This window comes from Anastrepha obliqua, chromosome 4, assembly GCF_027943255.1.
Source record: "Anastrepha obliqua isolate idAnaObli1 chromosome 4, idAnaObli1_1.0, whole genome shotgun sequence".
NCBI lineage: Eukaryota > Metazoa > Arthropoda > Insecta > Diptera > Tephritidae > Anastrepha > Anastrepha obliqua.
This window is the reverse complement of record NC_072895.1, coordinates 43,425,370-43,438,972: the sequence shown is the minus strand read 5'-3', so window position 1 is coordinate 43,438,972 and position 13,603 is coordinate 43,425,370. Positions and strand designations below refer to the sequence as shown.

General features: G+C 36.8%; 1 protein-coding gene across 1 annotated transcript in view; it reads left to right on the top strand.

Moving 5' to 3' along the window:
- Positions 1-4,335: 4,335 nt before the first annotated feature.
- Positions 4,336-13,603, top strand: part of LOC129245286 (protein prickle) — a 123,462-nt gene continuing 114,194 nt past the window's right edge. Inside the window, exon 1 of the mRNA XM_054883368.1 lies at positions 4,336-5,636. Within this exon, the coding sequence (XP_054739343.1) occupies positions 4,336-5,636 (1,301 nt within the window). The remainder of the gene's footprint in view (positions 5,637-13,603) is intronic.

The following is a 13,603-nucleotide window of genomic DNA, read 5'->3' as shown; positions in this document are numbered from 1 at the left end:
AGTAAAAACAAAGTGCAAGTATCGATTGTTACTTGCCATGCCATTCGACCAAGCTATCGCCAAATATTGGCCATCAATTAAAAGTTAGAGGCTATTAGCCATTTTCCATTAACAGCACATTTGCGATTGGCTTATCATTAACTCGATTATCATTATCGATTCAATCTAAAAATAATATTCAAGGTGAAAACCCCGTCCGGAAGGAAAAATCATCAATAAAATTAAAAAAAAGCATATGAAAGAATTTAGCTGAAGTGCTAGAAAATTTACTTTGATTTCATGTATTTTTCAGGTTAATGTAGTGGAATGTGGTATGCTTATTATTTAGTGAAATTAGTGTTATTTCACACCAATATTCAATTTTATTGGACTTTTGAATACAACCTCCAACAATCTTAAATATTAAAATTCTAAATCCACACAGCTCTACAAATATAAACGCAAGGTGACTTTTGGTAGATAAGACCAAAACAGTTATTTGGCAAAACCAGTTATGCCAAAATGGCTCAACCGATTGAAGCATTGTTTTTTTCGTTAATCAAATTTATCAATTTTTTAGTAGTACTCTTAACATTTTTCAATAAAAGGAACTGTGTTGCCCTCTCCTTTCTCGTATATACCATACTTTAACGTAGTGACAGAGTCAGGTATTTGCTAGTTTTGGTTAAAAGCTGCTTACATTAGCATGCCGGAAAAAATATAAAACTTGCTTTCAACTTAAAATTAAATTAACAGCCTAAGTGTACTTTAACTTACTACTATAACTGCACGCCTAAATTGTTCTCTTATTCGTTATATCCGTATTTTCACTGTAGTTATATTTTTAAATAGTTACAGTCTGATGCTAAAAAGATGCAGCGAGCATTATTCCATAATTGAAAGCCATTTGAAGTCGAAGCTCGAAATTGATAACATATGAATGTAATAAAAAATCGGATGACAAGTTGAGACCTGTTTATTCAATTAGAAGTGGCGGTTATTAATATTTCCCTATTATGTAGGGAAACGTACCACCAAATGGCAGTTAGTGTTTCTGAGAGCTAATTTTTTTGAGGAGCGATTTCAGATCAAGTCATCCAAGTGGTTTGTACATTGTCGGCAATGTTTTTAAAAATAAGTTTATTTGCAGACTTGAGTAAAAAAACAAACATACTTTTAGAAATAATTCCGACGATGAACAAAACACTTGGATGACTTCATTGACTCAGATGCATCTTTTTGGCATCAGAATGTGACTATAAATATAACTACAGTGAAAATATGGATATAACGAATAAGAGAACAATTTCGGCGCACAAGGGAAACAAATAAAAAATAATTTTAATAATTTGTTTGGTTTATTCAGCGTTAAAAATATTGTTGGGTTCGTTTTAGTATTTTTATAAATTGTTTTGATTTGTGTTTTTTGTAATTGTTTGGGATAAAATATACTTCGTAGAAAGGAAACAATTTTATTGTTTTTTCAATATTGTATTTATTATATTTTTTGTTTTGTAATTTATGCTTACTGTTTTTGTTGTTATTTTGTTCGTTTTTGTTTTGTTATTTGTTTATTATTTTTTTGCGTAAAATTTAATTTTTTGTTCAAAATAGTAATAAAAAAATTATTTTGTTAAATTTTTTAAATATTTTATTTTTTAATTTTTTTGAATATTTTAAATAAAAAATATTTTTAAAATTTTTTTATAAAATAAAGGAGCTAAAGGAAAAAAGGTCGCCGTAGCCGAATGGGTTGGTGCGTGCTTACCATTCGGAATCACAGAGAGAACGTTGGTTCGAATCTCGGTGAAATCAAATTAATAAAGGGCGGTTGCCCCTCGGCAGGCAATGTCAAACCTCCGAGTTCATTCTTGCCATGAAAAAGCTCCTCATAAAAATGTCTCCCGTTCGGAGTCGGCTTGAGACTGTAGGTCCCTCCATTTGTGGAACAACATCAAGACGCACACCACAAATAGGAGAAGGAGCTCGGCCAAACACCTAACAGAAGTGTACGCGCGAATTATTTTTTTTATTTATTTTTTTTTGCATAGTATAAGATTACTTATAAAAAAAGGAATGGGAAGTGAAGTAATCTGTGCCAACTTATCTTTTTAAACGTGAGTGTAATTGGAGTGTAAACTTTTAAATTACTCCAAATGCCTATTTTACAATATTTTTTCCATTTCTGATAAAAAAATTTCTCTTCTTCTTAATTGGCGCTATAATTACTTACTCAATTTTTGGCCGAGTTTAACAAAGCGCGCCAATCGTTTCTTTCTCGTGCTAACCGGCGCCAATTGGACACACCAAGTGAAGCCAAGTCCTTCTCCACCTGATCTTTCCAACGCAGAGGAGGACTTCCTCTTCCTCTGCTACCACCAGCTGGTGCCGCATCGAATACTTTCAGAGCCAGAGCGTTTGTATCCATTCGGACGACATGACCCTGCCAACGTAGCCGCTGGATCTTTATTCGCTGCGTTATGTTTATGTCGTCGTAAAGCTCATACAGCTCATCATTCCATCGTCTGCCATATTCGCCTTCGCCAACGAGCAAAGGTTCAAAAATCTTCCGCAAAATCTTTCTCTCAAATACTCCAAACGACGCTTCATCAGATATTGCCACTGTCTACGCATCTGCGCCATACGTGAGGACGGGCTTGATAAGAGCATTATACAGGGTCATTTTTGTTCGTTGAGAGAGGACTTTACTACTGAGTTTCCTTGATAAAAATGTTTACTTGCTACGAATTTCCAATTATGTGTGCTCCGCTGAAACGTTGCCATTGGTTTTCTCTGACAACAAATCAATCAGCGCGAGAAACCCCTATTATTTTCTAGCCAACCGATAATTAAAATGTTTTTTTTGACGAAACTGAACAGCTAGAAAATGATTAAGAAAACACTTAAATACGAGTGTGTGCACAAAATATCAATACCGTATGAAAGCACAGACTTGAACAAATAATTGAGTTTGTTTCTTACGGTGATAGTTTTACTCCACAAATAAAGGAGTGCACTAGCTGCACAAGCAAAAACAAAAACAAAAAAAAACACAAAAAATAAAACAAAACATTGCATCAGTGGCGCCAGCAAGAGGAAGCGGGCAACCGCGGTAATAGCGCAGACATGCCAAATTTAGCGAAGTCCTCAACCATCTGTGCGATCCTTCTGGCAGAAAAATGTGAAACACAGATAGCGCTCCAAGCAGTAAGAAGGCGAAGGTGTTGTTTCTAAGCAACGACAGGTGGGCATTCCCACTATTTAGGACTGGTAGCGGTAGGCTAATCATCTACCCTGTCAGAAATCAAAATAAATTAACGAATACAACGCAAGACTGAGTCTTGTCAAGGCCCTATGCCACCGAGAGGAGTGAACAAGGAAAAAAAGGTTAATGTGTACCCCTGGCGTAATTTACCATATCTTGCGTTTCATTGTACATACTGTAACTTTCTTTAATTGTAGTTTACATACAAACGATTTACAACTAAAGGTCTTAATCTTATATTTTCCATCTCAAACGACACGGCTTTACTTGGAAACAAATTTCCTTTAGTCCTATTTTTTCATATAAAACCATTACTTTACTTTCTGGGATAGAAATTTCGACGTTCATTTAGAAAAAAGTTATAAAAAACGTTTTGATTTAGACTCTGCTCTATTATATTACTTACAAGTAATCCGCTTTACTTATGAACTAAATTAATTATCTAGCAGACGGCAACGAATTGATTTTCATCGTTGGTGAAGTGAGGCAAATGTTTTTGTGGCAAGAGAAAATGTGATAACAAAGCGCGGTAGCTTACATTTTTTTCCATACTAAAATTTTAACCACACCATAATTTATTTAGGCTCTATAATAAATAGTGACAACCACAAAAAACGGAAAACACAATCAATGCAGTGTTAATAAACAGGAGCACAAGGACAAAGGCCCATAAATATAATGAAATAATTACACCAAAAACCAAGACTCTGCAGAATTCAAGACAGCAGAAAGGCGACCTACAAAAAAGTACAATAAAAACAAAGTGGAGTTCAATTATTTTGTGTACCTTAAAATAAAGTAAAGTAGCTGATAAAAAACTGTATGCAACAATAACAACAGTAACATTAAACCAAAAGTTGAACTTCGAGAAGAGCAACAAAAAATTGCATATAAAAAAGTATGCAACAGTAATTGCTGATACGATATACTTGCAACACACCGAAGTTGCTACTGCAACAAATAACATCAGCAATAACAATAACAAGCAAGAAATAATAGTAGCAGCAACAACTTTAACAAGTACTCACACACATACTTTTGCACATACATACATACATACCCTCATCGCCCTAATAGTCAGTCACAGCAACATGGAGAACATGTCATCATCAATTGAACCGGTGCCGGTGGTGCCGCGCACCGCCAATTTGCTGGCCTGCAAACAATGGTGGCGCGTCTGCTTTTTATACGGTGACCAACAGAAATACTACCGTCAAGTTTACAGCAAAGCGGCTGCGCAACGTCTGGCTCTCTCTACTGGCGGCGCTGTTACCACAGGCTTCCAAATGGACAACGACCACAACAACGACAACGACAACGAAAATGAGACGAACAGTGGCAAGGACAGCGGTTGTAGTGGCAGCATGCAGACCGCTGACTACGATATAGTGGCAGGCGATTTTATCGAAACGCAATTAGACGAAGCAGATGCCAACGCAACAACAACAAGAGCCGCGTTAGCAGATGCGATCAATGGCGCCGATATGAGTAAAAACCATAATCCCGAGGTGGACAAACTGTTGGTGAAGAAAAAGAAGAAGCAAAAAAGTAAAGAAGGTGACGAACAAGCGCCTCCAGTGCCACTCTTTCCCTCCAAATATCAAACGAACACCACTTCAGCGGCCGGGTCGTCAACCACTTCGTCGATGTCTGCAACAAATCGCGGCAAAAAGTTGTTACGCTCTCTACGTGGTCATGTGAGTAAAGTGGGTGAGTCGGCAGCGGGCGGAAAATCGTCGAAGGAGCGGCATAAAAACGCACAACAAGCAAACGACCTACACGCCAGCGAAGCGACCAAAGGTAATGCCAGAGTCACTGTTTTGGATGATCCCTTTCTTTTCGGCATCGACGCCGATCACTTGGGTGATTTGGTGGTGCGCGACAAGCAATATGCAACCAATACTATGGAAGATATATCCAAATATTATAGTTCCTATTTGGAGCAAGAAAAGTTGGAGATGGATGTGCAGAATGGCGCACAAGTGGATTTTGGGCAACATTTGCCGACGGCGCCCTCAACGCCAGAGCAGTGTGGCTCTATGCAATACGAGGCGGACGAGCCGAAGCCAGCGTTACCACCTAAGAAGAAGAAGCAAAGTAATTATGAAACTTTTAATGGCTTAGTAAATGATGGCACGGAGAATAGTGGTGCGTCACATGAACTCCAGCTAAACGAGAACGACTTACAATTTCTAAAACTGAATATGCGCAATCGCAGTTTGCCACGTAGCATGAAACCGTTTAAGGATGTGCCGACTGATATTAGCTTTACCTTTACGGAAGCGGAGGGTGACACCACGTCAGCGTCACGTCCAGCGCCGTTACAGAAGAGCGCCACCTGTGAGCGAGATATGAATTTGGCAGCTCATCTGCAGCAAAGAGGGAGTGAAGAGTAAGTTTTAGTGGTTAAGATATTTTCGTTTTATGCAAATATTTAATTTGGCAAGTAAGTAAAAGCTTTGAGAACGATCACCAAAGAGCGCCCATTCTTTAAAATATGCTGCTCTAGAAGTATACGACATATTTTGTAATGCAGATTTGAAATATTAAGAATTTTCCCCTTGATGATAAGAGTGATTTGACGCACCACACATTCTTTATCAGCTTAAAACGAACTTCTTCACTGGCCTGTGATGCCACTTGATAAGTTGTACCAAACCTTTTCTGAAATGAATTTTGTTTTTATATGCGAGAAGTATGTCTTTTAGAAATATACAGGGTGTTAATAAATTAAAGCATAAGGGTTTATTAACACGTTTTGACAATTATTTGTTTTTTATTTAATTTTAACTTTTTTTTTTTGTAAATATAGTTCATTTTCCTAAAAAAACCATATAAATCCAAGAGTTCAGCTTTGTGCGAATTTTATAAAAACTACAAATTTTCATCAAAATTTCATATTTTCTAATCAGCATTTTCCGAAAAATTTAGAGTGTGCAGTTTTTTAGCACATTGAATTTTGTTATATTTTAATAAAGTCGCATTGATTTTTGATAATATTTTGTTTTTTTTGTCAGCGGTCGTGAATTTTCTCCATGTAACGAATGCCTGACATTTTTTTTATATGAAAGAAAGCATCCAATATCGTCTAGGGTTTGGCATTAACAGGGTCGATTTGACCTCTATTGGAGGCACTTATCGTTTCTCAATTTTGTGTGTGAATCCAATTTGTCCATATCAAAGCTTAGGACTGACACCCTACTTGCCACTACAAATACACTTATCTAGGTCGGTCGCCTTAAATCTCACCGAGAGAGTAGCTGTCGATTTACTTACATAAGTGATTTAATCAGGAAGTATAATCGGAGGTTTGGTTGCCAGCCCTAGTATTTCTAGTTTTCAATTTGACTAATAAATTTTTAAAAAATTTCAAGCTATTAGAAGAGTGGTCACCGTAGCCGGAAGCGCTTGTGCATGACCACTTCATGGTAGCGCACGTGCTCAAACCCAACCATGGGCATGAAACAGCTAGTGATAGAAAAGGTTTTTTCCAATAACGGTCGCCACTCGTTGGGCAAAGGCAAATCTCCAAGTATACGAGTACACCGAATGCTCGAATTTTTTTTATAACGAGAAAATGCGCAAAACTGCTGCCAAAAAAGCATAATTTCAAAAGTGAACTCGGTTTTAGAGGTGCTTAAAGCTTACTCTTTGTAATAACAAAATTTAATGTGCTAAAAAAACTGCATACTCGAAATTTTCCGAAAAATTCTCCAAAAAGCTAGAAACTTGGATTTATAACAATGCTACTCATAATTTTTCTAAAGATTCTGATTAAATTTAATTTAAATTTTAAATTTGAAATTTTAATGAAAATTTTGTGAATTTCAAATTTTAATGAAAATTTTTTGAATTTCAAATTTTTACAAGATATGAAACTTTAAGTTATATGATTTTTGTTGTAGTATAGACTATATTTTTATAAAAAAAATTAATAACAAACAAAAAATTAAATAAAAAAATAAATAAACAGTCAAAGGTTCGCAATTAGCGGACTGCTCCTATTTTGATATCTATTATATACCTAATTTGCATCCAAGCTCTCATATCTTTTGGAGAAATATAATCTGTAAGCAGAATAAATCATTTGAATATCAAATGTCTGTGCTTCCTGTCTGTCTTGCTCAAAGTACTGTAATCTATGAATAACGAAATTTAGAGCCATATAATATTATAAAGTTGCATTTTTTTAAACTAATTTAAATATTATAAAGTGCGACTCGGAAAATATGTGGTTTGTTGGTTAGTTTATTAAATATTAGTTTGAGAAAAAAGAAGTCCATTATATTCGCGTAAAATTTTTGCACGAATAGTTTAAAACTATTTTGTAGCTCTGGGCGATGCTACGACTACTAGCATGCCAGTCAACTTAGATTATTTCTGTGATTTTATAGAAATTTTCGACATTATTCTCATTTTCTTTAATATCAAAAATGCCAGCACGGAATCCACGAAATCAAAATTGCACGTAATTTTCTCCTTTTTGACGTCCATTATTAACACCCTGTAACTCGCAATTGAATGGACTGATAAAAAACAGCAAAACAAATGTTTAGTATGAAATGTCACCTTGACAACGAACATAAACTTTATATTGCTTGAGTGATACTTTAGGAAATATCGATCACTACAGCCATATACCAAGAAAGTTATGGATTTCTTTTTACAATTAATGGATTTTTTTACGATTACAACACGATTTTTATCCATTTTTGTCCCTTTTTTAGTATTCTTAGCGACCAATACTTTTACTATCGATTTCGATATAGGTCATATGGAATACGAATGATTTCCCTATATCAGCAACTACTGTATATCCAAAAAACGTTTCAGTTCAAAATAACTGAAAAATTCAAAAGTCTGTATCAGGAATATTCAATTTGCGTCATATATCAGTAAATGATCAGTAAATGAGGGTCAAGCGACAAGCAAACACACGTGTTACATGACCACAGTATTCAGAAGAAGAAGGGAGAAGGAGCAATAATGGGGAGCAGCTATTCACCAATATTAACCCTTTGGGGACGAGTGTCGGCATATAGCCGCCCAAGCCGTTTTACCGTTTCGGACGCGTGTCGGCATATATCCGCCCAAATTAGTTCGTAGCTGCAAGCCTCGCGACGTCTGTCGTTCTGAGCGATAAGACACGCATAGGTATAGTAAAAGAGTAACGTTTTCATTCAAAGACATTAGCGGCTATAAACGATGAAATCCTATCTTCCTTATAATGTAACCTTACGATGCGAGACGATGGTAGAGTTAGAACGAAGTTCTTCGATTCAGTCTCTCAGTGTCAATGCCAGAGGAACCAGCAGGCTTTTTATATATTTTATCCTACGCACGAAGGCTAAGCGATCTAGAGCTGATACGTTAGATACTGACAGTGCTAACGAATATTACTTTCATACTGATAAGACGGAAGACGACGACATTACCTCGTCAAGTGAAAGTGAAATCCGTGCAATAAGGAAGCCACCCAGGCATTTCAACATTAGCAGTGATAGCAGTTTGTTTATAATTATTTTTTGATTTTATGAAACATTTTTCTTGTGCTAAATAAACTCTTAGTTTTTATAACGTTCAACGTATTTATTTTCTTTACTGCGCACTACAATACCTCTCGTCCTCAGCGACACTCGCCCGTCGAGCGACTCCGACCCCAAAGGGTTCAATATCTGAAGATCGCACTTGACGCAAAACTACTTTTCGGAAATTGCCTGGCCTGAGATTGCATAATCATCAAGTTCAATATGGCCCTATATACATAGCCCTAAATCTGTTAATAAACAGGAAAATTGAACTTATTAATAGGAACAAAGTTATAATTGCAAAAGTTATATTTCAATCCACAATTTCGTATGGAAGTCTTATCTGGAGTAATTGGGCTAAAACTCATATTAGGAAAATGCAGATTCGGCTAAATAAATTATTAAAAATGGTATTTTTCAACCGCATACCCCTAATATTAATTTAATTTAATTAAATTTAAGCGTCTCTGACACATAACGAGTACTTCTTTCATTAGTGGATCGAATTATTATTACTTTTTTCTAGCACTGCATGCGGCCACTTTACTTATACAGCCATATTAGTTGTGCAGTGTTATCGGGAAAGGCACCTCCGGTACTTAAGGAGACTAAAAAAGAATAGTTTGAAATAAATAAATTTAAAATAATTTGTAGAATAGTTACCATAAAAACAAAATATTTTTCAATTACGTGAATTAGGGAAAGTCACTTAGTGAGAAATTGTAAATTCAAGACTGTATCAAGCCGCCATTAATGTGTAACTTTCTGTACTTGGTTAAAATCTTATCGACGATTTTTACTTTGTGACATACTTTTGAACTAAAAACAGAAAAAACTCGGAGCCTTGAACTAACATTTAAAAACAAATGGATATACAATTTTTTAATAGTCCTTTAAATCCAATGTCCCGAGGATCCATTTGTTTTTAAATGTTAGTTCAAGGCTCCGATTTTTTTCTGTTTTTAGTTCAAAAGTATGTCACAAACGGCTTTGTTTTGAACACCATGACATATAATCAAATTAATCAGAAATGACTCAAAAACTGTTCTCAAGTAGCAAAGACGACCTTTCCGGTAACTGGGAAAACCCGCCTTAGAAATTTATTCATTTAATTTTTTTCAAACTATCCATGATTATAATCTACATTCTTTAAAGGCGATAGAGAAGATTTGAGTCAGTAACAAATTTATGGTCAGTCATAGAGAAGTTAAAAAACCGGTTTTAACGATTAAAACTGTGCTTATAATAAGCTCCATTTTAAGTTTGCCAAAACGTCTTCAGAATTGAGAGTTGTCGCGGTTTATGAAGGTTATACTGTTCGCCTCTTGGTGCATCCGTGTTCCACAACCCTGATCCATCAATCGCGAAATTTCTTTGTCTTATCCAAGAACATAAATAAGTTCTGGTAGCTAAGATTAGATACTCTCCGCCAGGTTTAGTACATGAGTTGACATGGTTTTAGAGAAAGTGAGGCATGGAGCCAACGGCGGAGAGTTAGGCTTTGGGTGAGAACCAGGTCCTTTCAGCGACTGTGTGCAAATGAGGTCCGACTGCTTATGGGATAAGGTGTTACCTGTACCCTCTACCCCATAATGCCATAACTCTACTAGCTCTGCCTTCGTGAACTTAAAATGCATTTTATCAGAAAAACAGAGTTTTAACTTTAAAATGATGAGAACACTATTTTTTTTTTGCTAATTTAAGGTTCTAAGTTTGTTCTTTGTTGCTTTTTGCTTCTTCATTTCTAAACGTAAATAAAAATCAGCGAACACAGGATGAACTAATAAAAGTACAATACTTACAGCGGTCGCGGATGAAAAGGTTGTTGCGTGACTATCATTCGGTAGTGCTCTGGTTTGAAACTCTGGGCATGAAACACAAAATGAGAGAAAAAGCTTTTTCTAAAAGCGGTCGCCCCCCGGCAGGCAAACCTCCGAGTTCTTTACGGGCATGAAAAATCTCCTCATAAAAACGATCTTCTGTTCGGAGGTGGCATAGAGCATAGGAGGAAGAAGAACTCGCCAAACGTCCAGCAAAGGGCTTAAGCGCCAAATAATAATTATTATTATTTCTTTATATTGCGGAGTAAATGTATTGCTTTTATATGACTAGATCTTTTCGTTTTCATTTCGGCAAGAAACTCGTTTTAACATACATATCTATGGGTGACAAAATTTTAAAATCTGTGTTCAAATCCTAATTTGGTTTTAACTAAAATGTGTTTTAACGCTGGTCTATGTTTTATATGACTATGACTCTGTGTTCATTTGATCAGTTCCTGGTACTTTTTTGTACGTATTCGAAATGTTTCTATACAAAAGGTACCCCTGCTTAACTGAATAAACATGAGCAGTTTCGTTCCTTGACGTGCCAACAACTTAATTTACTTCTTCTTGCCCTACGATCGTACGATATGTTCTTGTTTTTATTCTAAAAGAACGAGCAACACTTAAACTGAACCACAAAAAAATTGCTCAATGTCCATAGCCAATCTCATGAATTTCAAAAATCGCACTTATTTGTCAAAAGTAATTTCACGCGACGCATTGTCAATTTAAATTACTCAACACAACGCAAACCAACATAATGCGCGCAACCAAACAACAAATAAAACAATAATGCGAGCCAACGAATAACGACGAATCAGACAATCAATAAACCAACGTACGAATGGGAGTGAATGATGAACGGCCGCTGCTGAATGGCGACCACATTTACTAAATTAGCCAAATGAAGATGAGAAGTGAGGTGATGAAAGTCGCAAGTTTCAAATTGACTCAGTGCTTGAGAAAGATGAGTATTCGGGAAGTACAACAACAGTAGTCAGAAACCGCAAAGTGCAAAAAAAACTTGCAAAAAACGAAAACAAGGAAAAATAATGATTGATTACCCTTCAGGGCAAAAGCGACCGCCATGCAACACGGCACTGGAGACGTAAGAGGTTGAAAGGTAACAAAAGTCAATGTACACATTGGATGAGTTGGATGAGAAAGAACCAGGGGCAGTGGCAGTGGCAACAGCGGCGTTGGGTATCGGTGGCAAAATTGAAACTGCAAACTGTGTACAAAGTAAACAAAAGCGAATGAAACAAAAACGGGCAGCAGTCAAGCAGGCAACGAAGCGAATGGACAGCGAACAAGACAAGCGGCTGTGTTCAGAGGCATAGGTCGCCCAATGGACAGGGCCCACACGAACGCCAAAGGCAGCACATAGTGCACGCATTCTTCTGTAAATACGCATGCGTATGTGAATGCGTGCGTGTGTTTATGTGTATGTGTATATGTATGCTTATGTGCCACTCCACTGTCAGTTGAGTTGAAATTGAAACTTTCTTTTGTTTACACACAAAAGACACGCAGTACGACGGGTAAGCAGGAAGAAACAAACAGTAACCGATCGCGCTTGGTCGGCAATTGTTGCGTATGCGCTTTTGCGCGCAGCCAAGCATAATGGGTCCGCAATGGCCACATCCTGCCGAACGTGGTCTTTGCTTTGATTTTTATTGTTTTTGTTGTTCCATTGTATTGTTACGCATGCGAAGCTCATGTTACCCGATTTCGTAACTGATCGCACACTTTGCCAATTCTTGTAGCACTATTTTTTTGCAAGACGGCTAAGTGATTTAGATGCATTTTTTCACCTCAATGTGCGAGTACTGAGAATTTTTTTTTTTGATATTTTGCAAAACTATTTCTTCATTTTGGGCTTTTGTTCATTGACAGCCATCAGGCAGCAGCGCTAAGCGAAGAAATATGAGTACGAACACACAGACATACAAGCATATATATAAACTTGCAGTCTTGTACAAAGTTTTAGTTACTTTTTAATGTATGCAAGAAAGAGATATATCATAAGTTTCCAAGGCAATTGAAGGGCGGTTTAAATCACAGCTAATTTTTTTATTTATTTAACGCTAAAACCGTGTTTAAGCTCGAGCTTTTCGAGACTATCAGGCATTCAAAAGCGACCCGTTGTGAATTGCTGCGGGGCTGTAATTGAAGTATCGCTTGCAAGCTTCTAAACAGCCCAGTGAGTGCGTTGCAACCGATTTTAGCAGCTTCTTTCCCATAGCAGGTTGGCATGGAATTATTTATGGTCGGAAGTTTTCTAAGCACTCACTCAATGTTGCACTGTATACTTAAGGCCTAAAGAGGGGATATAGAAACACAGGTAGGGTGGCTATTAATCGTTTCTCTGCACACGTCCCAGAATTTTTTGAAGAATCTTTGCAGTTTGCGAAGGAAAGAGAATGTACCCCAATACATCCGGCCCAATAATGTACCACGAAATCTGACGAAAACCGAACAGCGACTGAGAGAATCCTCTGAACTAAACTTCCGAACAAGAGGTGCACAATGGATTGTTGATGATGTTTATGGTGGCTAGAGGTTATCCCCTTGAATAGTGTTCCGTAATTACGAGTAGTTTTAAGACGACCCTCAGCTCATTTCTTCTCCATTTCAGAACAGATTTTGCTACCACCCTGCCAAGCTTTTCCAGGACACAATTGCTTGTTTTGTAGGTGCCGCACCAACAGCTCTCGTGCGCTTTATTTACTGTACCCGGCTATTCCCGCTGCAATTGGGCTTCGCTCTAATTAAACGCTCGCTTCAACCAGAGTTTGCCAATTCATCAGCCGTTCGTTGGCTTGAACAGCACAGTGTCCGGAATCTGAAATTTTAATTAGGGTGTTATGAAAAGAAATATAAAAATAATTTTTAATTACGCACTATCTGTATCAAAATGAGAATATGTGTACACACTTGTGCTCACATAATTAAGTCACTTTACATTTTTACAATATTTGCAATATTTTTCAGGCTAAATTTTT